The following is a 25935-nucleotide window of genomic DNA, read 5'->3' as shown; positions in this document are numbered from 1 at the left end:
TGCTTCAGTGACAACCACCTGTCTTTGTGTGTGACTCAGCAGCTGTATGCACGTGCGCAGTTGGCTGAATTCACAGACGGGTGTGTGAAAACCGGCCGGTAAGAGACGGTAAAAGAGCGAGACATGCCTTTAGAAGAGAGATTAGCTTAATAAGTCTCTTAGGTTATCAGCTGGATGAATTTAAAGTACTCTGCTCCCCCTGTGATTTATTTCCATTTAACTGAAAGAACAGCTTACAGTGTGCAGCCAGCACCACTCATTATCACTCCCACACTATTATACATCTAAACATACCTTTACAGTGTTTTCACAGGGCCTCTATTTTGCAAACTTTGCATGAAAGCTCAATATTTTTGCTTTATCCACAACTTTTAAGACAAAAATAGAGTTCTTGATGTGGTTTATCAACTTCTGCATAACCAGGGAGTCAGCTGAGATCCAACATGCTGCTGAACTTTCGAGAAAATGGCGAGAGGTTGCTCATACATGGCTTTTTCATGCCCTTAGTTTCAGTCTCCCATCTCTCTTCCTCGTGACTGTCTATCCTGTGGAGGGAAGTGGAAACACAAACAGGCTGAGTCTGCCCTGTGGTTTCTCCTCCTCCTCCTACCCCTTCTGTCTCCTTCTGTTTCTCTATTCCTCAGTTCCTTACTTTCCCTCTTCAATCTGCGCACCACTGTTAAATGGTTGTTCTTCCATTCGTCTTTTTGACCTTCCTGCATTCTGTACTGCTCCTAAACACTTCTGTATTACTGCCATCTTCATCTTACCCACTTGTTTTTGCAGCAGGGGTGTTGTTACCCACATCTCTTTTCCTCCCTCTCCCTCTCAAGCCTCAGGAGCCTGGTCTAAATCACTAAAGTACCATCACTGACCCCAAGTGGTGGATACACAGAAATGCAGACCCACTCCCTGAACATTTATAATTGTCGCTGAGCATCAGTGTACTTTTTATGTGGTTCACTGAGATTAGAAGAGACATTGTACATTTTAAAAAAATTTTTTTAAACAGTGATATTTTTCTGTTTTCTTTTAGAATGTCTCTACACAAGTCCAGCTCTGAAGATGGATCTGGAGGTAAATAGATTTCAAGTCAATATACAATTATGCCACCTTGAACCCAGCTGGACTTCCAGTAACGGTGCAAAGTGTCTGGGCTAAATTGCTTATTTTTGACACTATCTGTGGGATAGTCACTACGTTTTGATGCTCTTTTAGGGTAATCTTAATCTCCTTGCTGTTTTTAACACTTTATTTTTAGATTTAGATTTTGGTTGCGTAGGTGAGGCAAAATACCTGTTTATGTAAACCTCCAATATCATTTTACATGTACCCTGTGGGGTTTAACCTCAGGATCTCTCACACATTACAGTCATGGGTAGAGATCTTATGAAAACCGTTATATTTTGTCTCCTGTGCTCAGGAGAAGGTTTGTCAGATTTGAGAAGTGAAATCCTGATGATGTCATAGTGGGATCGTCAAGTTTGCCTTTGATTTAAACTCAAGCTGTGGTTTAAAAGACACATTTATCAGACAGAGTAATTCTAATGAAATCCCATTACAGGATTAACCATTGTAGAGTACATACTAGTGTTTAATAACTGAGTTGTTTTGACTGACCTAGTTTTCTTATTTAAAGCACTGAAACACTGAACCGTGTTTCCTGTATTCCTGAAACAGCAAAGTGTATAACCCGGTTTAGTGTATTTCTCTTGCTCATCATGTTTTCTTGCTTGTGTGTAACCTCGTCTTTTATTTCCTCCCTTAAGGTAAATGGGACAGTAAGAAGAAGAACAAATCTTTTTGGCAGAACTTCCGCAAATCTCAGCACAAACCCGTTGTACGACAGACGTCCAAAGGTTTGTGCGGCTCTATTGTACACATCAGGTTCACCGAATATTTGTTGCTTCGTGTTTTCCTTTTTGCTCATTGGTCTTTACCACAATCAGGAGAAGATATTGGCTACGTGGCCAGTGAGATCACCATGAGCGATGAGGAGCGGATCCAGCTGATGATGATGGTGAAAGAGAAGATGATCACCGTAGAAGAAGCTCTGGCTCGGGTAGGAACCTCCCGCATTGTCTCTTGCACTTTATCCCCTCCCTCATCGACCCTCATGCCCCAACGACTGATGGGCTCTAATCTTCTTTAAACCCTCCCTTTCTCCATACTCCCTCAGCAGCTCTGGCTTTCTAAAACGACTTACTCTTACTAACCAACCCCCTCCCTTTTTACCCTATATATATTCCCTATATATATATATATATTTTTTTTTTTTTGCGCCTGCATTGTCGTCTTTACACACACAGCACACACACATAACTCCAGACTTAATGGTGTCTCCAGAGGTTGAGGAGTCCAGGGATTTTGGAGTGTGAGCTCTTGGAGTGTGTGGGTGTGTTGTTCAGCTCATACTTGCGAGGTTGACGGTCATAGTAGCTCAATAGCCCCATCTGTTGGAGGGATTCTGTGGTGCATTGTGGTCTTTCTCTTTAGTTGGACATGGTGGATATTCATTTGGCTGTCCTATCCATTTTTTTCCCCAATGCACTTTCATTTTGATCTGACTCTCAATCAATATCTGTTGATTGGTTTGTGACTTTTCTGTCCTCTCTTTTTTTTTTTTTCTTCATCTCCTCCCTTTCTGTCAGTTTCAATTTATGATGCTTTTCTCCTGGGTAGCATGCCGGGCCATCAGAGTTAGAAGACTGGATTGCTCTCCCAAAGGCAGATGTTAATTTTCCTTTTACATGTCTTTTTATTTTCTTCCAGGATATTGATTTTAAATTGGAGGATTTTACCTGTCTTATGATTGACATTCTGTCCAACCAATCATAGAATCTGAAAAAGAAAAAAAATGGTGAAAGGATGCAGAGACCTGTTTAAAAATCAGTAACCTTGCTAATTTCCCTCATGGTCACCGACTTCAGCCGTCAGTTCACAAACTATAGTAGCCATTCTATCCTCGTGAATGCACACTGCTGATGTTTTCCAGTCTAGTATATAGTGAGACATAGCATGCTGGGTGAGAGTGGGTGGTCCCGCCCTGTTCCTCTGCCTCTCTGACCTCTTCTTCTCCACGTAGCTGAAGGAGTATGAGCGCAGCAGACAGTCCAGCAGTACTGACACTGCAGAGTGGGCTGACGGATCTGCACCCAATCTAAACCAGTCCTCAAACTGCAACGTAAGTACACCCTCACCCCTGCCCCTTCCTCCGTTACCCAAGCCTATCAAAGCCTTGATCTGTTCCCTTTTACTCTCCCTCTTCTTAACACTCTCACCTCAGCCACTCTCACTTTGAGTTTAAACTTTCACAGGAGAAGGATGGGATGTAGAACAGCGACATTGAGTTGATTATATATGTGAATGTATGTGTTTATCCAAATGTGAATGATTCAACTTTACTCTTGAATTTCCTTTTTTTTCTTCCTTTATATTTCTCTCTCTGTTCTGCATTCGATAGCCAAACTACAACATAACTGCCTCTGCATATGCATTCTCTCCACCATGTCAAGTGCATCCTAGTAGTATTGATGTTGCCTCTGAACATTTCAGTTTATTGCTCAACTCTGGTTTTCCTTAGGCTCTGCTCATTTTTTTTTTGGCAGTCAGAACAAGAACTGTGCAATTCACTGAAAGTCCTCTTCCATATTTTAGTCATCAGTTTAATCCTCGCCTGGGCATCTCATTAGAAAATTGTCCCAACAAACGTCATAATTGGCTGCTGCAGTGACAGGGAAATTGTCTTATGGAAATTTAGGGCAGGTCTGTTTACATCAGTTGGTTATAATTGTAACTTTTGGAAAGCCAAGTGGAGAGGCACACAAAATCCACCCCAAAACTTTTGCAGCATTCAGCATTGAGGATACTTGATGTTCGAAAGTTGGCTGCGTAACGGCGGCTATGTGTTCAGAGGTAGGAGCGCCGACAATCACCTCTTTGTTGGCCGCTGTTTGGATTTTGATGACAATCAGTCGGTTCTTTTCTTTGCTTGTGTATTATTATGTGCTGCTACGTGTGTGTGTTTTGCTTGAGTGTTTTTTTAAATGGAGGTCAGCCTTGATGCAGAATCGAGACTTGCAGTGGTCAGGGTAGTTGTATGTGAACACGCAGATTATAAAGAATGTACTGTATGGCATCGCATGGGAATAGCATGCAAAGTTTTATGCGTGACCCACTATTTTTTTTCTTTGCAGGAAGTGAATTTATACAAACACAAAAATTCCAAGCTCTCTGAAAATAACTCCCACACACATGTATGTTGTTTTGAAAAGAAAATGGCATCGGTTCTTCACCAGAGTCTCAGTTACATGTCCTGTTTCTCCCCTTTATCCACCTTTATTCTGCAGACAAATACAGATTTCAGTCCAAGCAGAGTTTGAGTACCATAATCTTTCATTTAAGTGAATGAACATGCTTCGGTGACTAATGCTCTAGACTGTTGCACATTCACCCCGTGTGACTCCTCAGCTTAAGTAACGATTGCATTTATATGGAAATCAGATCTGCATTGCCGTTTCTTTATATGACTGAATCAGTAACTTTATGAATGAAGACCCATGCCAAACAGTTTTCTCACACCATCAAGGGGCTCCATTATTTATTCTTCTGGGTAATGATTGATGATATCCATTCACATGGAAAAATAGGTCAATTATGCCATGCATAACTTGTATCTGTTATCTGCTTCTTTGATGTAGTGCAGTATGCTGATCAGCTTGTCAGTCTCCTGAAACTTTCTGTTGTTAGCGGCTCACTTCCTGTGGGAAGATGGTTGATCATTTGGGGGATTTTACAGACTTGAGAGAAGACGGAAGAGTTACAGTACTGAAGGATTATTGTGTAGCAGAACACACAGTTTGGCCCTTGGAGGCAAATGCTAGAAGCCGAGAGGAAACTAGGGAGACAGAGACTTAAGATAAAGACTCAGCCCCCAAGGCCAGGAAAGGGGGAGCTATGCATCTCCCTTTGCCCCATGTTCCAGAATTGGCCATTACAGGAAATATTTCTTCTCTGCTGGGGCCTCTATTGGTGTCACATACTGCCCTTTCTCCTCTCTAGGGAATAGAATTAGGTTAATTCCAAGATCAGTAGATTTGCTCGTCCGTGCATTCCTGTATACTATATACGGACAGCACACACACATAACTGTTGATGGTTGTAGCTGAAATGTTTGCAATAAACCTTTTTTTGGTTGCTCTGTGACTTTTTTTTTCCATCCTGATGCTGTTTTTCTCTGGTCTTTTTTGCCCCGGCAACGGAACCTGCATTCCAGGGCTGGCCATTAGCGATTTGGGGGCCAAGGCAGGGTCAGAGGGGCTCAAACGCTGGGATTGTTCTCCATGCACAACATGCCTTTTCTCTGCTAGCTATGAAGCACGACCCTTCCAAACAGTCCCTCATTCCTCTGAGCTAAACAGGCTGCGTTTGTGTCTGCCAGCATGTGCACAGGGGCACAGATATTATTTTGGATTGTGCATGCGAGGGAATGTGCTCAGGGCACTACGGATTTGATGATCCTGCTTGATTGAATTATGGAATATTAACACAGAAAGTGCTGCCCTGCTTTTTCCAATATAGTGGTAAGTTCTATTGGTTTTCTGAGCTCACTGTTAGATTTTCTTGTAAATGCTCTTTTTCTGTATTTGCAGAGAAGCTTTCGTGTGCCTGAAAAGGACGTTCAGTCGTAGCTTTTGTTTATAGATGTTTGTAAAGTCGCCGTTTGCATTTTTACTTTTCCCATGTTTTAAATGGCAGCCTTTTGGCCAGCTTGATTTATGTCCTCGTTTTGCTAGGCTTTCTTTCTGAGTTTGTCCCTATTCCCCTGTTTATGTGGTAATTCAAATGAATAGTGCCTCTTGGGAATGGGTTGGGATTTATGTCACTATCTCCTCTAAATCTTCTATTCATTAGAATAGAAGAAGAATCACATCATTCAACCCTGACGTTGCTAGGGCATTAGCGCTGCACATAGTTCTTAATATGATAAAATGACTTTTTTCCAGTTTTTTTTTAAACAAAGACTTGCTTTACATTGCATTTAATGAAACTAATGCACTCAACCATCACCCAGGGTGAATGGCAAGTAGAAAAAGCTAACACAGCAGTCAGACCAACATGGTTAAGTTGTTGGAGGGACAGTGGAGTGGGGTTTCTTAGCCTGTTTCTGCAGGTTTGTCATCCGCCAAACGAGTGGTCTGGTGTTCTGGGCAGACATGGCAGAAGACTACAGTTTCAAAAAAGGAAATATCCTGCACTCTGCTCAAGCTCAGTATAAAAATGTATCGATGAAAATAATGTTTCGGACCCTTGGGGCCTTCATTGTATTTGTGCAGAGGTGCAGGACAGTTGTTTTCCTGTGGGAGTTTCATTCAGTGATTTAATGTTAAATGCACAGTCTATCACAATATCCACATATATGAAAACACATGTCACACATGATCATGTTTATCTATTAATAAGAAGGGTTACATCAGACCTAAAATGTAGCTCTGAAAGCGATGATGAAGTGGAAAGCACGGACTTACACAATGACACTTTTAGGAATGATGTGTGGTTTTTCCCTTTTCACGATGGCAACAGTTAAGGTTTGTAATACTTGCATACCTGCAGAAAATGAAAAGTCATCATGTTGTTGTGGCCTTGGTGTGGTGTTGTCTGGGATTTGTGGTCACTGTCAAATGTTTGCTCAAACCGAGCCACAGTTGTTAACATCATCCTGACTATATGTCAACAGCCTCTGCGCCAAGCCTGTGGTCTGTTTTTAGGGTGGCGGGAAAGCCTTTTTTTTTTCTTTTTCTTTTCCTCTTTCAGATGCATAAAACTGCGCGTTAAAGTAAAGGCAGAAATGTGCATGCATATTATTGTCAGATTTAGAAGCATGTGCATGCTTTTCTAATCTCAAACACTGACAAAAAAAATGGTTAAAAAATGACTACATTAGTACAACAAAAGCAAATGTTAATATTCTGTGTTTTGGGGACAAGAAAATTGTAATAGGATTGTGAGTTTTCTTCCCACTTGACCACATGAGGGTTAATTTACTCAAAAAAGTGTGTATGGAAAGGATGTGACTTTTTTTTTAAGATATGGTTGTTTATGTGTAGGAAAAGAGAAATACACTTTTGTCCTTTTGCAAAAGATGTTCCCATGAATGTGAGCTGGGAGCATGTTTCCATGACAGTGACAACAAAAAGCTTTATCTGTTCTCGCAGCAGTCGAAACATCACCACTACGAAACAATGAAATCCCAGTGAAAGTAATGATGCTAATAAAGATGTAAAAAAAATTATAACACTGGGAACAATATATAAAAAGTAAAATTAAATAGAAATTAGAGTAAAAAAAAGTCCTGTGTGTGTGTCGTTTAAATAGTCGTTTCCTCTGAAACAAAAAGTCTTTGAAGGCAACATAACTCTAGATAACCTATTTTTTAAAAAAAAAAATACTGATTGATTACATCATTTGGTTGTGTCACTTCCTCCAGATCACATGCCACCTGGTTTGTTGTTTTAGTGCATTTCATGTCTCAACTGAATATGACCTTCACACAATGCAGTGTGCCACCATCCCTCCAATCCTTCATCCCTCACCTCACTAACTTTGCCGCCATCCTAAACAGAGCTCCACAATCTGTCGCGTTGTAAAAGATCTCTTAAAATCTCAAAGCATATTCATCCAAGTGTTTTACCTTCTCTGCCTAATCATTTTAAACCACCTGTTTCTGTTACAACTGCAACCATGAATTGTTATGCTGAACTGGAAAGAAATTTTCAGTGTTAGCTTTTTTTCTTTATGTTTTTATTTATTTCTTTTTCTTTTTTATTTTTTTTATTTTGCTTTTTATTGACCCTAGCTACCTTTTCTCGTCTTCTTCTTTGTAATATCAGCCCTCTCTCACTCTCTCTCCACCAGTCTCGTGAACAGTCAGATGATGAGCAATCAGAGGACTCTGTGAAATTCAAAAGGCTTCACAAATTGGTTAACTCGACACGCCGGGTCAGGAAAAAACTCATCAAGGTGGAGGAGGGCAAGAAACATGCCTCCGAAGGTTTGTGATTCTGTCTGGCAGCAATATATTCATTTGATAACTTGATTATCTTGATGATTTATTACACACTCCAACCAGCTAAATAATGTTAATGTAATTGGATTTACATTAATTTCAATGAATAACTGCTGTAGGCGTTTTAATGTTTTTGGGGTTTCCCGATTCTCAGATTTTAAGAATGTAAATTTTTTGATGGGTAGCTAACTCAGGCAGACTTTCCTGTCTAACCCTCCTGAGTAACAAACTTTCTAACTGACTGTTTGTGTTTCTTTAGATTTTCTGAATCTGGAAACACCTCCCACCTGTGAGGACAACACCGCTCTGTACACTGGGGTTCTAAAGAAGCCCCCTTTACACCAGGAGGCGTCTCTGCCCTCACTCACCCATGACCAGCTTTCTCTGGATGGAGACACAGATGGCCTGACAACCTCCCCTTCCTCCAGCAGTTTGGACACCTGGTCTGGACACAAGCTGGTGAAAACGTTCAATAAGTCTTCTAGTACCCACGGTCTTATCCGGCCCCCCAGGAGGACCCCAGCGGGCTCCAGTGCCCTGGGAGGCTCTATTCCTGGTGTGACAGGTAGTGGCTCCTCCTTCTCAGAGCTGGATGGCTGTGGATTGGACGATGATGGAAAGCTGTCACGCTCCACAACTGATGGCGAGATGAGGAAGGCCCTGAACTCCATCTCCCATGGGGTAAGTAGCAACGAGGCCCTGTATGCTTTCTATGGCCTGACTAAACCTCGCCCCAAACCCCATTCCCAGTCCCGCCTTCTGATCTCCCTGGATGACGGTCCGCAAGGCAGCCCCAAACATCAACCTGCCAGCCGGCACCACGGCAGCTGGACGCACCGGAAACCTGATCCCAACTATGCATACTCCACCAAGCACCTCCTGTACCAGCGCTCGCGCAATGCTAAGTCCCCCGTTTCTCCCCTGTCAGTCACCCCATCCTCCCCCGTCCGCTGTGATGTATCCAAATCAAAGGTTTTTGGAAGTGGGGGAGGGGGCTGGGTGTTCCCCTCTCGCAGGCTGCGTGGGCGAACAGCAGTCAGTGAGCTCAACATCACCTATGTGGTAGAGCGGAGTCTGTACGGTCACCTCAACTGGGCACAGCTGGTCCGCCCGGTTACACTCAGCCGCGCTGAGCGGCGCTGTCTATTGGAGGAGGACCGTGAGGCGGACAGGAAGTGGGCGGCCAGCGTGGACCGCTGCACCAAGCGTGTGCTCTTGCGCATCCAGCAGAAGTCTGTGAGTTTAGGTCTACAGGTTTAAATCGGCCGCCTCGTGTGAGAAGGACTCAGTGTGCTTCAAAGTTGCAGAATAGCCCAGAGGTTTATAGGTGAATGTCGCACAATCATACACAAATAAGATAACAGGTCAGCTGTTACATACCCTATATTAAACGTACCCATTTAATATAGTGTGTGTGGAAACATGCAAGTATTGCACAAGTTCTTTTATCTTGAAAACATCAAAAGCTGGCATATCAGTGACAGACCTAACTGCCCTTATAAGAATGCCATCTTCAGTGACCTTTAAGCGAATGCCTTTGCCTTCAAGCCTTTTTATTTTAGCTGAATATGAAATGATTATGGAAAGTGCAGTGCCCTACTTGGGAGGTTAAGTTACAGCAGAGGTTTTATAAGTGTCTTTTATAAATGTCAGATCCCTGAAGAACACATGCACTTACAGATCAGTAGTCGCACTGATCCCTGTGGGTGCAGGGGATGTTGTACAAGCTCGGAGCTGCTCATCCTCATAATAACTGCAGCACATAACATTCAAAGACGTATTGAATGGGTTGACTCATTAGGTGAACTTCAGTGACATAATAGTCGCCATACTTATTGTCTTGCACATTTATAAGGCTGTGAATAGCAACAAAATGATGGAAAGGTCAGAAAACCTTAATCATCATACAGTGATTGTAAAAAGCTTTAATCCAAATGAAAGTAGTCTGGTGGAATTTTAAATATTTTAGTTCTTTTTGGTAAACCTTCCCTATAGAGGTTTGTCATGTGAGGTTATGAGGTTATTTGCACGTTGATCGAAAGTTGTCCACCATATTGGACATGATACACCACCAGTTATTCCCCAACTGGTTGGAGAGTGGTTGCAGAGTTCCACAGTGTCACTAAGCTGAAATTGCTCGCAAAAAGGGTGCTGCATTGATTGCAGTTGCCTGCAGTTTACATAAGAAATGCCACCTTGTTTGCAAACACTTGCTAACTGCTAACCAAAGCAGCAGTAAAACTTACCACGAAAACCAGAAAAGTAAAAGTTCTGCCTTTGTGCTGCAGTCAGCTTGTTTCAGAAGATGAAATGTTTAATATGAAGGCCTTTGGTTTCCAGTTTGTGTCACAGTTTCACTGCTGTGCAACCTACAGGCGGAAATCAGCTAGTGACCAAAAAAAGGTTGTTGCCAACCAGATGGGGAATACTAATTTTGCCCTGACGACCGATGGTTACCAGATGGTTGTGGACTGGTCTCTAGGCTTGTGTGACTCGGGCCTTATTGACTTGACTCTGCATTGTCACCATAACCCTGTCACATGTCAAAAATGGTGGACAATTTAAAGTCACGTTGCTAGTAGTGATGTGTCTCAATAATCTGTGTATACCAGCAGAAATAGTGACACATAGAGGTAAAGACGTAGTAGAGCTATCCTGCAGCTTTGAGGGTACCTGAATCCTATCGTGTTCTAGTGACGTCACTGGAGGTCGTTCTCATCCAAAAACGTTGAATCCACTTATTTCTGTTTTTGCTTTTCGTCTTCTTTTTTGGCCCGTGCCTCTATTGCAGATGTGATTTTTATTTTTCTTCTCTTTCTCTGTAATTATCTCCAAGAAACATCTTTTTTTTTTTTTTTTTAAATCTGGGTGCATGTCCATTCCATTGAACACCATCATCACATTCAGGCTTATTTATGAGCATCTTTGCAACAGGTTATGTTTCCTGGAAAGCTGTGGCGTTGATCGCAGCGTTAAACGTAAAGTAGAAAGGCCATTTTCTTAATGTGCACCGCTCGCCCACTTGTTCAGGGTTGAGCTGAGCAGTTTTGTAATTGCTCAGAAAGCAAAAGGGAAATGCCATCACGTGCCCCACTTGAACTGTGAGCGTTGTTGGCAGATGCTTTGTGTGCATGTCCGTGTCTCCATCTTTGTGTTTAGAGTTTAACTTAGCAATTCGAATGAAAGAATTTCTTTTTTCTTTACGTGTCAAAGTTCTCTGTTGTGTCTGCCTTTGTTTAGTTTTTGATCTTGAGAAAAAAAATCCACATTTCTCTGTCCTCTCAGCAGAAACAGTTGGCTCTTTCTGAAAATGTTTCTGGCGAGACTAATATATTGTTGGCTCTATATGTTGTGCATGTTTGCTAACTATGGCCAACTGCATTGGGTTGAGATGCAAGGAATATATATATCCACATGTAAAAGTAGCTTAGCCACATCAAGAAAAACTTAATGTTGTCCGAGCATATCAGGGACCTTTCGGAGCCGACAATATAACAGCTCATTTGACTGGGACCAAGCAATAACTCGCAATTTTAAAGAGGAGCTCGTATAAAAGTTTGTTACATCATGTCTGTTGGCTGTCTGCAGTCCCATATGACATCATGCCCTCGCATATATGCGAACCATACATCCATGCGCATTAATCAAACTGCTGCCGTGTTGTGCCGAGCATGAATCACTGTGAGTTGACTCGTTGGGTGTGGAAGGGGAAGTTCTGTAACGTGGCCTGGTGAGTGTGACTCATTTGATTGTGTTTTGGCTCTCCCTCAGAGAACATGCAGCTTTGGAGGCTTTGACCTGTCCAACCGTTCCCTCCATGTGGTCAACGCAGGCAATGAGGCCAATGTAAGTGGTAATAAAACAGAAGAGCACGAGCTAAACTCTCCTGCTACGCTTAATCGCGCTGATTTCCCTTTTGTTTTTGGGATCTCTCTTGGTCCTTGTCGTACCCTGTGCAATCTGTAACGTCTCATTCCCATCTCCTCTCATCTGTCTTTCCGTCTTTTTCTGCTCTCGCTTTTCTATCTTGTGATCACAGAGTAAAGAGCAGGAGGCAATATACAGAGAAGTGGTCAAATCCCCCACTACGTCTCGGATTTCACTGGGCAAGAAAGTCAAGTCAGTGAAAGAGACGATGAGGAAGCGCATGTCGAAGAAGTACAGCAGCTCTCCTTCTGAGCAGGTTTGACATAAATATAACATGGATGCAGACGTGGATGCAGTTTTTGAATGCTTCATTTGTCCCTATCTTGGCCTTATTTTTCCTAGTATTTAAAATAAGGCTTTAAAAAAAAAGAGTCCTATCGTGTACACATCTAAAGGATGTTTGCAGAGTAAGCTGCATACTCTGTCCATCAGCTGTGGCTGGGTTGGGAGTATTTATGTTGGTTACAAGATAAACAGAGAGCACTACGTCACATTCACATTTGGATTTCTCTCTCTGCTGTTCCCCTCCTGGACTAAGTGTCTTGGGTGGGGTGTTTGCTTCAAGTTGAGCTCAGGGAGTGATGCAAATCTCCCCCAGACCAGCACTTAGGAGATGGAGAGTTAAAGTATGCGAGTCTAAAAGGATCATCTCCTTTGCACTGACCTAATTTTTCTGGGCATCTACTCGCTTTACCAGTGGCCTGTCCAGCTCCACAGTTTGATGTCACCTCATAGGACGTGTCATTAACATGCAGTCGGCCATCTGCTTGCCATGGTGGTCTCAGCAAAGTGACCCAGATATCCTAACATGAGTCATGGAGATGCTGGTTGAGGAGGAGTGAAGAAAGATGAATTGCTATGTCACAGTTTGTCAGCTATTTGATAAACCACAGTGCCACCTAGTGGATTTATGAGACACGAACACCAAATGTTGACCTGTCACTATACAAAAATATATATCACTGCTCCAAAGTTTACCTTCATTTCTCCAAAAGTTGATTCTGTTTTGTCTCCCACAAAACGCTACGTCCAGATGAACAGAATCAACTTTTGGAGATTTACTTACCTGGATGATTGAGCATACATCAATATGTTTACCTTCATTTAGAAATCCGTTTGATTTTCAAAGACATTTTAATCAAACTCATAAAGCCTGATGTTTGACCTGCACTAAGGTAAAGGAAGAACATAATAAACTTTATCAAGTAACACAGTGTGACACTTGGGAGCATGGGAGTGATGCCAGCTGAAAATGGGTCTTCGTACATGTGCTCTTAAAAATCATAAATGACTAAAGCTAAGAACGAGCGGTTAATATTTACATCTTTCTACTCTGTTTTCTTTCAAAAAGAAACAGCACTAAACATTTGACCGACTGTCGATAAAAAGATGTCATGTTTTTATTGTTTTTAGACATTCAAAACTTAGCTGAGAAGACTTGACCAATAATCAAAGGTTTTTCATCTAGTTGTTACTAATGTGTTCCTCATTTGCTATTCTCATCATGTTTAATGATTTGATTATGGTGTGAATAAATTAATGGGTTCATACTGTTTTTGTTTTTTGTCCTCACGCACGCAAATGTTTAACCCCTAATACTGCTAGCTGGTATAAAATTTGATTAATGGCTTAAACAAAAAATGCTGACATCCCCTGTCATACCCTCACCTGCATTTTAACCAAGCTATGATTGTCTCCCTTACGTAATTTCCTTTTTTTTGTTGTTATACGTCCACCTGCTGTTTATCACATGCTTTCGTCTCTTGAATGCAAAATCATTTGTGCCTTTCTCTTCCTTCGTTACACATCTGGATCTCTCCTTTCCATTTGTCTTTTAGTCCAGTCCAGATGCAGCCCCTGGTTCTCCACAATCCCCTCTGCCTGACACCGACTCTCTCGAGAAACCGAAGCTTAAGGCCGGAGGCTCTGTGGAAAGCCTGCGCAGTTCACTCAGCGGACAGAGTTCAATGAGTAAGACTTCTTTTAAAAGAACCTTTATTCAGACAAGGGTTTGACTGTGCAAACAGCTGCTTTCATATTTTTCCTACCAGATTCTGAATAAAAACTGTATTTAGGTTCTTTCAAATCAACAAATAATAAGGACAATTTATGCATTTGCATAGATTTAAACAAAAAAAAAAGTTGTTTTGAGGCAGCCACAACACTAGATGGTGCTTATAGCATTTGCTGCTGGCTGGTTCTTCTCTGCTTCAGTTATGATTTTTGTGGCATGATTATACCCAGACCTACCACCTGATCCTTGTGTTATGGCCTTGGAGTTTTCAATTTTTTTTTTCTTTTAATCTCTTTAGCCATTTCATTTAATTACATTATTTGGAGTCTTCAACCTTGTGTTTTTTTGTGGAAAAAAAAATACACTTCAAGCTGTGGCTGAAATGAAGACTTGGCCAAGTTTCAGTGAGCCACAGAGCAGACACACAGGCCAGCATATGGTAATGATTAGACAGGAAGTCTTAGCTCTCATATTCCCACACGTCGACATGATTTCAACACACTTCACTCAGAATCAGAGGGAATGTGCTGTTTTTCCCAATAGTTTGTAATACAAGTGATGAAAACCCAGTTTTAAAGTTTCAATCACTGTAAAAAGTAAAGCTACCTCTTACCTATTGTCGTGGTTATTGATGTAGAGTGTAATGGAAGGCCTGCACTTTTATTTCGAGAAGTTTAGTAATGGATTTATAGGCAACTATTTTGTAGCTCTTAGCTATTTTGCCTCTCTATGCTCAGGTGGTCAGACGGTGAGCACCACCGACTCATCAACCAGTAACAGAGAAAGCGTGAAGTCGGAGGATGGCGATGACGAGGAGCCTCCTTATAGAGGACCATTCTGTGGCCGTGCCAGAGTCCATACAGACTTCACTCCTAGCCCCTACGATACGGACTCCCTCAAATTGAAGGTATTATTGGACACTGACGGTAGTGTGCAAAAGTTTTGAGCCACCCTTCATATCTCTGTCACAATAACGCATAATGTGTTCCCATTTCTGTAGCGGACTCTCAGTAATAATAACAAAATAATATTTTTACCCAAACAAGCTGATTCTCAAAGCGTTATTATCTTGGCATAACCCGGCATGGTATGCAGTGTTCCCCTAAAAAAAATTGGAGGAAATTCCTCAAGCGGAGGACACAAGAAATGGCAGAACTAAATAAAATATCTAGCGCAGATGAACAGTATCTGAAAGTCATTTCTTTAAGAAATAGGAAAGAATCCAGCAAAGATCTGGCACTGCACATCTGTAAGGTGTGATGATTTGCGACTGCATTTTAGCCGGCGGTGCTTGGCATCTTGTCTCAACTGATGGAATTATGCATGCGGAAAACTGCAGCCCTATTCTGACTTATCAGAAAAGCATCTGCTCTATTTTCAGCGTGAGAATGAGCACAAACAAAACACACAATGGATGGATGGCTCAAGACTTTTGCACAATACTGTATGCTGCCTTGTAACTCTGAAAGTTTTTCTACTATAATCTATTTACAGATGTAATAATAGGCTTTCAGCATATTCCTTGCCCTCACAGAGACATTGAATCCTCTATCAGCCAAAGCGGTTTGAAACCTCAGGGTCAAATTTAAAATGTCATGCTCAGCTAACTTATCTTTTCTCCAGCGTGGGGATGTGATTGACATCATAAGCAAGCCTCCAATGGGAACGTGGATGGGCCTGCTGAACAATAAAGTAGGCACCTTCAAGTTCATCTATGTGGATGTGCTGAGTGAAGAAGAGGAGAAGCCCAAAAGGCCAGTACGGAGGAGGAGGAAGGGCCGGCCACCCAAACCCACTTCAGTGGAGGAGCTACTGGATCGTATCGATCTCAAGGTACATTACAGCCAGATTTTGCCATGTATTGAAAGTGAAGTGGCTTTAATGTAAAAAGTTACGTTCGCTGGTTGCAATCAGTCGGCTGTCTTAACTGGATAATAAGCCCACCCATCTGGCACTTCGGTAAAAGCAAACAAATGCTTTGAAGCAAATGAAAATATTGTGTTAGGCAAATATCTCAAGCACATTTGCAGACAAGCGGAGATAAATATAGTATGTCTAATTACAGGCTGCACAGCTTTGGATGTTTGATTTGCCACTGACGCATAAACATTAACACCCACACTGTGACAGCCACACCCCGACAAATAGTTCGCATCTTTCATCAAAACCTACACATCACTGTGAGCGTGATATCATTTCCTCCCACCCGGGCAGCCAGCAGGCCTCACTTCCCCAAATAGAGAAGTTTTGTGTGTTGTCTCTTTCATCCCATTCCAATTTGGTGGCCAAGCCGCAGATTAAAGATTAATGCTACTAAGCTGTGAATCTGGCTCTTATAAGTGCATCAGAGTGCTCATGTCCTCCCAGATTTGTGCAGTGGGGAACGGATGTTATACATGATATACAACCACAGCGCATTCATTTTTTTCAGGTGGTTTAAGTGGCAAAAAAAAACGTGAGAAATAACTTCAAGCTCAACATTTTTCTCGATCTCTCCTGCCATGTCATCTTGAGCCCAGTAGCTAGAAACCTAAAAAGTGAAAGTTGGTTAGTGAATAAGGAAAAAAGACAAAATAATCCATTATCTTCAGATCATTTTTGGCTACCTCAGTGGCAGTTTTATACTAGAATGTAAATCAATTGTAGTGAATGCCTCAGTAATCTTTTATAGTTCCAGCCTTTCTCAGGTTTTCCTCCGTTGCAGTATCCATCCCAGCAGGATAAGCTATCTAAGCACTAAATATTCTAAAATTGAGCTGTCACAGGCCAAAGTAGTAGTATTACTTTGTGTTTTTGGAACTTCTAGGCCAACATTTGGTTACACTGGAAAATCAGATTTCAACAGGGCCTCTCACCCCTGTTGTTTTCCACCAGTTGACTCTGCCAAATAGTCTTCGGATGTGGAGCGTGTTTACATATTTCAGCTGGCACAAAAACACGAAAAAATTGGTGAATGAGAGGAGCCAGCTGCCTGTGTTTGTGTTAGTTGGTGGTCCTTTGTTTAGTCCCGCATCATCCAGCAGAAACGGGACAGACCAACCTAGTTCTCTGCCCTGGACTCCAGCGCTGTAATTGATGGTCTTGCTCATGACACACGGTCTCAATATTTGTCCAACAAAAACGTGTGGGTCGCACAGGCGTGGAACCGAGCGATATTCAAAGTGGAAGCGGTCGTTGTGTTGCTATCAGTGGACTTTGCGCTCACACGAGGTGTATCCCAAAATAAAATCAAAAAAACTTTCATTGTGTCACTTCAGATAACACAGTGGTTTGAGTGACTTGCTTTAGTGTGTGTTTGTGTTGGTGGGTAATACATTGACATCTGTGGTTGAGAAGTATTTTGATGAAACTCTTTGAACCTTCACTTGTTCCCACGTGTGTTGGTTTCCTTTTCAAAATCTTGCTTGCCATTTTGGTCACAGCCAGCTGTGGCCATGTTCTCCGAGATGGTGATGCTAGCTCGCTCGTTTTTTTTTTTGTTTTTTTTTGGTTTCATATATCTGTCACCATTGCAAATGTTGCGCTACATTAAAATGTGTCGACAGATTAGCAGCCATAACAGAATTAGCTGTGGTGTAATGTGATTACATGGCACCAAAAATATCAAAATAGCAGTTGCCCTGCAGTTTAAAAATGGAGACAGGAAATTATGAGCAGATGAAAAGTATCTGTTGTACAGAAGTTCTTCTTTTTGTTTTTGTTTTTGTTTTTGTAACCTGGTGAATTTTATGCTTCTGCTCCTGGTCGTGTGACTCAGATCAGTGTATTTTTTTCTTTAGTCTGCTGCATTTATTTTATTTGGTCTTTAAACAGCCTCGAGCTTAGCTTGTTGCTTTCTCTTGAATAGGATTACATGCCCACTTTCTTGTTCAATGGCTACGAGGACCTGGACACGTTCAAGTTGCTGGAAGAAGAGGACTTGGATGAACTGAACATCAGCGATCCTCAGCACAGAGCTGTACTGCTCACTGCAGTGGAGCTGCTGCAGGAGTATGACAGTAAGTAGACCGTTTAGACTGTTTCCATGAGTTTGTTTTTGATTGTGGTTTTTTATATGAGGACATCTTCATGTAACCTCAAAATATTGTTGTGTGCCAGAGTTTTTAGGATAACAGTGAAGGAAACCTGACAAACTGAAATATAAATTTAGATTTATGCAGCAGCAGATTACAGGAGCCAAACAGGGAAAGGGAAATCTGAAGGAAGTGACTAAAAAGTGGTCCCTCGTTTATCGCGGGAGTTACGTTCTAAAAAATAACCCGCGATAGGTGAAATCCGCGAAGTAGCCAATTATTATAGATGTTTTAAGGCTGTAAACTCCTCACTACACACTTTATACAGTTTTCTCAGACATACATGAACATTTTCACACTTTTCTCTCTTGCATAAACACTCTGAAAGTTCAAACCTTCGTAGAAAAATAAGTCCAGTATTATAGAATGAAACCAAAACATTTCGTCGACATTGTTGTGTTTGTTGGGGGAGAAAACTTACATACAACATACACTACATCACTTCAGAGTCACACTGCTAGCGATCGAAGACTTATGTAAACTTGACAAGCTGAACGCATTCTGTACTGTACAGGAGACACGGCACGAGATTGATTGACAATGGTCTACAGCCAATCAGGACACAGAACACAATGCGCTGTTAAAAACAAAAAAGGCATTCAAAATTGCACAAAAAAAAAATCAGCAAAACAGTGAAAGGTGAACCGCGCTATAGCGAGGGACCACTGTATGTATTATGTATGTATTATGAGGAAATAATACTTTAAAGTACAAGGAAATCATTTGCCTTTCTGTGACTTTCTGTGAGCAGGTAGCAGCGATCCAGAGCGCAGTGGAATGTCAGGTTCCCAGGAAAAGCTGCTGCTGGAGGGTCGGAGCATAGTGGGAGACTCCCCACGGGATTCTGGGTGCTACGAGAGCAATGAGAACCTGGAGAATGGTAACACTTGCTTTACTTAGTTTATGCCACCATTACCCAAAGCCCCCTGGGTATTAGGCTAACTAAGGCCTATTCTTGTTCTACCCTAGTCCTAGTACCACAGTGACTCCTTTGCCCTTTTCCTGTCTGGACCTTCACCTCTCTCCATCACTTGTATTGCACTGCATCTTAACACCCTGACCATGTCACTCCTTTGAATTAGCATCTTCCTAAAAGCTCATCTTTCCATCTGCCTTACCTTCCCCCAATCTTTACAAAGCCCTTATTCACTTCAGACACTTTTACAGTTCTTGCACTCTACTTTCTTCACCACTCTTTTCATCTTATAGGCATTCTTTATCATCAGTGCCAAAGTCCAGTTGTATCTGAGAAGGAGCCAAGCCCCAGACCACTAAGCCTAGTCCACCCCACAATACTGGGAACACAGAGGGGGACGCGCTCCCCAATGCACAAAACCGTTCTGAAGAGAACAAAATCACTGCCCACTCATGGACTCTGCTTCCCAACTGTCTCACCTGTGGGCGCAAGGCCTGTAGGTGGATACGAGGAAGACGATTGTGAGCTCAGAGAATATTTCTGTTGAGTGTTTCTAATCGAGATATAAACTTGCAGAGTAGTTTGCCAGTGCACGCTTGAGCTTTCTTGCAGTGCTGATTCTCTCAGCCGGTTGAAATTTAGACAAATTTAACGGTCAGATGTCAGATCACAGCTGGCAGCTCATCTTATCATCACCGTTTCATTGTTTTATTTGTTTTGTTTATAGCGACCATATTGCACAGTCATATACAGTATGTGCCTAAAATGATGTGGATGAAAACATTTTCAAACTATAGTGCAGTTTTGTTGTTTTTCTTAGAGGTTTGGGGTCTTATTTTTCCAATCGATTGTGTACTTGTTGAGACTGGTCCCTGCAAAAGACTGTATTCTTCCTCCACACGTAGGATCATTTTAACAGCTCAAACACTCACCGATTACTGCTTTTTTTCTGTATCTGTATGGCCCCAGTGTAACTACTGGTTTCCCTTTTATGTACATATATGTTGTTAAGGCTGAAGAGCAAAGCAAAGCTTAAATCTCTACTCTTGCAGTCTGCAAGAGTAGAGATTTAAGCTGTGGAATAAAACCACTTCTCTGATTAAAAAAGGACTCTGGTGCTGCTTGTTTGATTTCTGTTTCGCCTTTTTTGTCTGTTTTTTCCTTTCATGCCTCTAAACGCTGTTCACAAACTAGCTCCTTAACAATTAGTAAACACTCTGCATTTCTTCTTGTGCTTTCAGGGCTCCACAGCTGTTCTCTCTGTACAAATCAGTAAGGGAAAAAGTAGTCATTTTGTATTATTAGTATTGTGTAATCGAATGCAATTATTATTATTAATTTAAGATTTAGACCTGATACTAGATTTTCACATTTTCTCATGCAACATGCAATACTGTGCTAAAGTTTTGAGCCACACGCTTGTTTTTTGTTTTAAATATTTTGCCAGGAAATAGATGCTGTGATTTATAGAAATATGTGCAAACATATGTGGAAATACAGTTTTTGCCTTATATAATTCTAAAAAGCTTTAAAGTGAATTTGATATGGCTGCTTTTATTCTTAAACACAGCCTGAACTCTCTTAGACAAGCTGTTCCTGTCATTACTGTCAGTCTTCAATAGTTCTCCAGCCTTCTTGAAGGACATTAAAAGCTCTTCTTTGGATGTTCGCTGCCTTTTGTTCCAGTCTTGTTAAGATGATCCCACACTGCTTCAGTAATGTTAAGGTCTGGGCTCTGGGGATGCCAATCCATGATTGATAGCATTTCATTGGGTGTGTTTGCAATCACTGAAATGCTGAAAAATGAAGCTGTTGCCTAAATCTGACAGTACTTTTAACCATTCATAGTTCCATTATTTTTGACAAGATCCCTGATGCATCTCTTAGTTCCTGTGTCAGGTCTTTGCTGGATATCTTAAGGACATGAGTTTCAGATGCTGTTCATCTGCTGTACATATTGTTCATTTTCTTCTTGTGTCCTCCACTTGTCCAGTTTCCTTATTTTTAAGTACACTGCATTCAATGCTGAGATTTGCCAAGTTTGATTTCATGCCTATCAAACTTTTATCTTTGACATTTTTTGAAGTCCCTGTTGAATCTGCAAAACATTTACACAGGCCCGTTTAAAATTGGTTCTTTCTCAGTTGTCAGTTATATGTGTAGACACAACACTAGTTCATGCTTTGAGTCGGGTGCCTTTTTGTGCTCGGCTGACTCACTAAACTCAAAAAGATCTGAACCTGGTCAGGTATTGAAAAAACAGTCAATGTCCAAAGAAAGAATATGCCCCAAAATCTGGAGAGCTATTACTCAAGACCGTTTTTAAAAGTTATAAGAATGTCTGGCTCCTTCAGGGCAAAATATAAAAATAAAAGTGGTGGCTCAAGACTTTTGCAAAGTACCGCAATTAAAACAATTAAGTATGAATCTGGTAAATTTTGAGAAAAATGTGAATGAATACTTTTTAGGAGTAAATAATAGTATCCGGCATGTTATCTGGTATTTTATGACTTTTTATATCAAAATAAACTTGGTAGTAGTTACTATTAGAGGGAATGGGAAAGGCTTCTATTTCTTTTAAAGGATGTTTCCAACGTAAAGAATAGATTGATTAATATGCTATTGTATATTAATGAGTATTTCTGAATATTTATTAATCTAGAGTATTGGCAAAGGGCAGCATGAATTTTTTATAATGGACGATAACTCAAAACCAACCAACAGATGTCATTTAAACTTTATAATTTTGGGGAAACGTCACTGTAGAGCCCTGAATGTCTGCTCTTCTTTAACATTCTGATTCCTCTGTATAGATGCAACAGATCTTCCTCCAATCATTAAATAACTCTGTTATTAAAATACTCCTTTAATGCATTAATTAATGGTGGCTAAAAATATTATTTATAATATATAATTTGTGTGTGTATGTGTATCATGAGTGCACTCAGAACTTTTTTAACTGTATTTTTTTTATTAAACAAAACTTTTTGGGGGCATCAATGCAGTCCATTAAGGTATTTTCCCCAAAAAATGACTGAATGCCCAAACACATTTTCAGCTTATATTTCATTTATAATCTGAAAGATGCTAAATTAGTCACAGAACAGAGTTCAGCCATTTACCTGTTTCCCATCTGTGTGCTGCTGTCACAGCAAAGTATAGTATCCTGACTAAAGAAGTAATTAAATGTAGAGATTGTAATTAAGAGTGATGCAACGGTATGTGCATAATTATGCAATTATGTATTTAAAAGTATAGCTTACCATCCTTTTTAACCTTCGTAGTCAGTCAAACTTTTCTGATACACATGAGAACTGTTGAAGCATTTCTTGGGATTTCATCTATTGAACTCCTTCCTGTCATTCCACTGTTTTAAATCTTTGAGTTGCACTATATGGCTCTCATCCATTTCATTCATCCATTTTGCTCTGTAAACCAAAGGATATATGGTAAGTTACTTCATACTTTTGTTCCAAGGCTTTTGAAGTTCCCCGTTCAGGCAGCTTTCTTTGGGGTTATTTCTATAGTGCCAACAAAAGTTCATGAATCAGAACACTTATCTGAACATCTTCAGAAGCCCTGTCTGCTTTTGACTGGCTAATGTTGTAAGGATATGATGTTTATATCAGTTTTATTTATTTATTTAGTTTTACTTTGGAACATATTCAGACCCACAGGAGTATTGGTGTTAATTCATTTTTTTCCTCTAATAAATTTTTCTTCATTTTTGCAAAAAGTCATCACAGAGGACAAATAAATGGACAAATTGGAGTCCTGCAGTGTGCAAGCTGCTGAATTTTTACAGACATAAAAATGTAAAACAGTTGGGAGGAAAGGCAGCCAAGACAGTAAAGAACACTCATGCTGAGTCATGCACGGTATTTACATGAATAGAGTATTTATATTAGCGCAAGTCTTTCCATGAGAAGTGGAAGAGTGAGAAACGTATTCACTGTAAAGAGGGAGAAACCTTGGAAACTATCTAGAGTTCAAAGCTAAGAGAGAATTTTTTTATTTTCCAGGTAAAAGCAGGAAAGCAACCAGTCATTTTTCAGCAGGACACCAGTCTCCAGATTACCCAACACTGCCCATGACTCTTTCTACAGAGGCTCTTCAGCAGAACAGCAAAAATCAGCGCACAAAGTTTCCAAAAAGTTTCTTCATCAAGCCCTCCCTTAAGGGCTTCAACCTGCTCGGGCTGCGAAAAGCCCAAAGACGGTCTCCAATCCCAGCCAGCCGCAGCTGCGAGGACCTTGATGGTCCCCCGCAGCCCACCGGACCCTGGAAGCGCTCCCACTCTCTGGGAGATCTGCAGAACTTTGAGCAGAAGAACGATCTCAGTGTGGAGCTTAAGCTTAGTAAGGAAATACCCAAATCAGGCAAAACTAGCCCCATCAAGCCCTGTAGAGACGCCGTTTCTCCAGCTCAAAATGGGACTCCAACGGTTAGTCCTAAAGGAAGGGCTGATAGGCCGCCAGTACCCTCACAGCTTCGCCTACGCTCTTCTTGTCCAACATCAATGTCCTCCAACCCTCCAGAGCCCCTTTCCAGCCCTACTCCAAGTCCTCCTGATTCTAGTGCTAGTGGGGAGAGGGTGATGCGGACTCACCCCAAAAAGCCTCCCATCCCTCCCCCTGTACCTGCAAAGAAATCTAGAGAGAGACTAGCCAATGGCCTTCGTCACCCCCCTCTCTCCCTTCCCTCCTCGCCATCCCCTACCGCCTCGCCTACCCACTCCCTCAATCGCTCTCAACCCAGCAGCCCTATAATCCGCAGCCCTGGCCTGAGTGCCCCTGCTCTGCCTCCCAAGACCCCAAGTACTCCAGCCAGTCCGTGTGCCACCTCATCAGCCTCATCCATGGGCGAGGAATCTGGCACTCCACCAGCGGTGCAGCCTCCCTGGCTCTCGGATCTTGGAGGCAAGATGGCTGTTACGAGGAAACTTTCCCATACCAAGATAGGTCCTGATCTTTTTACCCTCCTGGAGCAACGACTGCAGAGTGAGGGCATTGATCTTACCGAGGAGCCCTACTCTGACAAGGTTAGTTAAGCATCATCTAAAACATGAAAAATTACCTCATATTTTACATTACAAATTACATTTTACTTTCACTGGTGATAGATGAATTTATAACCAGTTCACATACCATTAAAATGAAGGGTGGCAGTTTAACATTGAATCATTAAAAAGCTTAAAACTGGTTTCCTTCAGTAACTGTTTGTTCTTGAAGCAGAAGTTTTTGTGCTGAAAAATAGATGTACACACACAGATAGGATATTTGGTTTTTTAAAAAGAATCACATCCTTTTCAGTGCTCAAGAAAAATATTTGATTTATAAAAATCCAAACCACCTCCAGGCCATACTTTTCTGGCATCAGGGTCTTTTGGTTCAGCATTGTAACATGCCTAACTTAACTCAGTCATAATTTTACTGAAGCTCTGATCCAAATAATTTTGTGTTTAGGGCAAAAACATGAGCAGCTTGCTTTTGGAACTTGGTTTAAAAATAGACACTAATAGAGTCTAGAGTCTGTGTGTTTCTCATTGTGTGCGCATGCCGTTTTATATCTAAAGGCATTTATTTGTGAGTGAGTGTGTGTGTGTGCGCGCAATAATAAATATGCTGGAGCTGAGAAGGAAAGACTGTGGCTTGAGTCTCACTATGATGCGGTTCAGACTGTTAAGTTTATGGGCTGAATCTTACTGAAGGCAGACGGGGTTATAAAACCTCCTGGCTCTTGCCAGACCCCAGGCTGGGCCCCTTGAACATGTTGGAGCCCCCAGCACTGGCAAGAAAACAACACATATGCAAACAGAGGCATCAAGTGATGAGGTGAGAAGTGGGGCCCTCGACCACAGCAGAGCTCTGCTGGATTCCTGTTAGTCATAAGTGGACTGGCAGAGACATGAGAGGCGCATTGTTGTCCTACTAGCAACGTGTGCCAGTGCGCCTTGAGGCTTCACTCTGGCTGTCAGAAGTCAGTTAGGTAACTTAATGAATGATTTAGATTATGAGTGAATCAGTATCTACAGATTTCAGTGAAGGAGGGCGTTAGGGCATGGCTAGTAGAGATTGTAGGGGGGGAAAAGAAGATGAAAGTCTTTTGCGATTTGATGGAGCAGCATAGCAAAGTAGAGTTTTGAATGAAGGTAGGAAATAGGACAGGACCCAGGGGTTCATACGTTCCTGGTGAAGGAGCAGATGGACACTTTTGGATGACACTGATGTTGGAAATGGGGAGGAGGCGATTTGCATGAATATCTGTCTAAAAGGTCAAATGAAAGAATAGACGTTTCAAAGAACAGGAACGCATTTGCTTATTGATTTTAGAAGGCGTTTAATGATACTAGCTTTAAGTGGTTTCAAAGTGTTGTTCTCTCCTTCTAGCCATATTCAATGTCTTTCTCACAACTTCCCTCCTTCAGCACGGCCGATGCGGCATCCCCCACCCGCTGGTACAGCGTTACTCTGAGGATCTGGAGCAGCCAGTCAAAGACGTGGCGTCTACCATAGACCAGCTCAGAGTCAAAGAGCTCCGTAAACAACACCGCATGGCTGTAAGGGAACAATAATTATCCTGAGTGTTTCGATAGAGTCCACTTTTGGGCAATTTTATGCATTTTAGTGTGAGATAAATGCTGTGAGGCTTTCCTGAAATGTAACAATGAAGCCTGGAAAATTGGCCAGTTCGAAGGACCAAAAGCCATTGTTGGGGTGAAGTGCAAATTACGGTTGTTTGACTAGCTAATGGTCCAGCTAAATGTGGAAATAATAAAGGGAATGGCTATGTAATTACTGTTATGAAACAACAGTAAAAGCACTAAAGATGTTAATAGAGCCTCATGAGTTGTTCAGAAACAGAGCTTTCGGGCCAAATTTGCCTACAAAATGCACCATCATCCTGTGAAACTAATGATTTTTAAACCACTGTGTCACTC

The 25935-nt window shown here is 41.5% G+C and overlaps 1 protein-coding gene across 6 annotated transcripts in view; it reads left to right on the top strand.

The window, feature by feature from the left end:
- sash1a (SAM and SH3 domain containing 1a) overlaps positions 1–25935 on the top strand; it is a 165103-nt gene that overhangs the window by 136536 nt on the left and 2632 nt on the right. For 3 of the 6 annotated variants that reach the window (XM_084954179.1, XM_084954183.1, XM_084954181.1), the window contains exons 5-19: positions 1037–1077; positions 1770–1859; positions 1950–2062; positions 3086–3184; positions 7915–8050; positions 8325–9301; positions 11837–11911; positions 12105–12248; positions 13831–13963; positions 14744–14913; positions 15630–15839; positions 17854–18004; positions 18831–18959; positions 23018–24036; positions 25423–25554. In XM_084954179.1, coding sequence (XP_084810305.1) covers positions 1037–1077; positions 1770–1859; positions 1950–2062; positions 3086–3184; positions 7915–8050; positions 8325–9301; positions 11837–11911; positions 12105–12248; positions 13831–13963; positions 14744–14913; positions 15630–15839; positions 17854–18004; positions 18831–18959; positions 23018–24036; positions 25423–25554 — 3619 coding nt within the window. The remainder of the gene's footprint in view (positions 1–1036; positions 1078–1769; positions 1860–1949; positions 2063–3085; positions 3185–7914; positions 8051–8324; positions 9302–11836; positions 11912–12104; positions 12249–13830; positions 13964–14743; positions 14914–15629; positions 15840–17853; positions 18005–18830; positions 18960–23017; positions 24037–25422; positions 25555–25935) is intronic. The other 3 variants (XM_084954182.1, XM_084954185.1, XM_084954180.1) reach the window with 2 other exon arrangements.

This window comes from Perissodus microlepis, chromosome 15, assembly GCF_051167445.1.
Source record: "Perissodus microlepis isolate ML-2025 ecotype Zambia chromosome 15, ASM5116744v1, whole genome shotgun sequence".
NCBI classification, from domain to species: domain Eukaryota; kingdom Metazoa; phylum Chordata; class Actinopteri; order Cichliformes; family Cichlidae; genus Perissodus; species Perissodus microlepis.
This window is presented reverse-complemented; position numbering and strand designations above follow the sequence as displayed.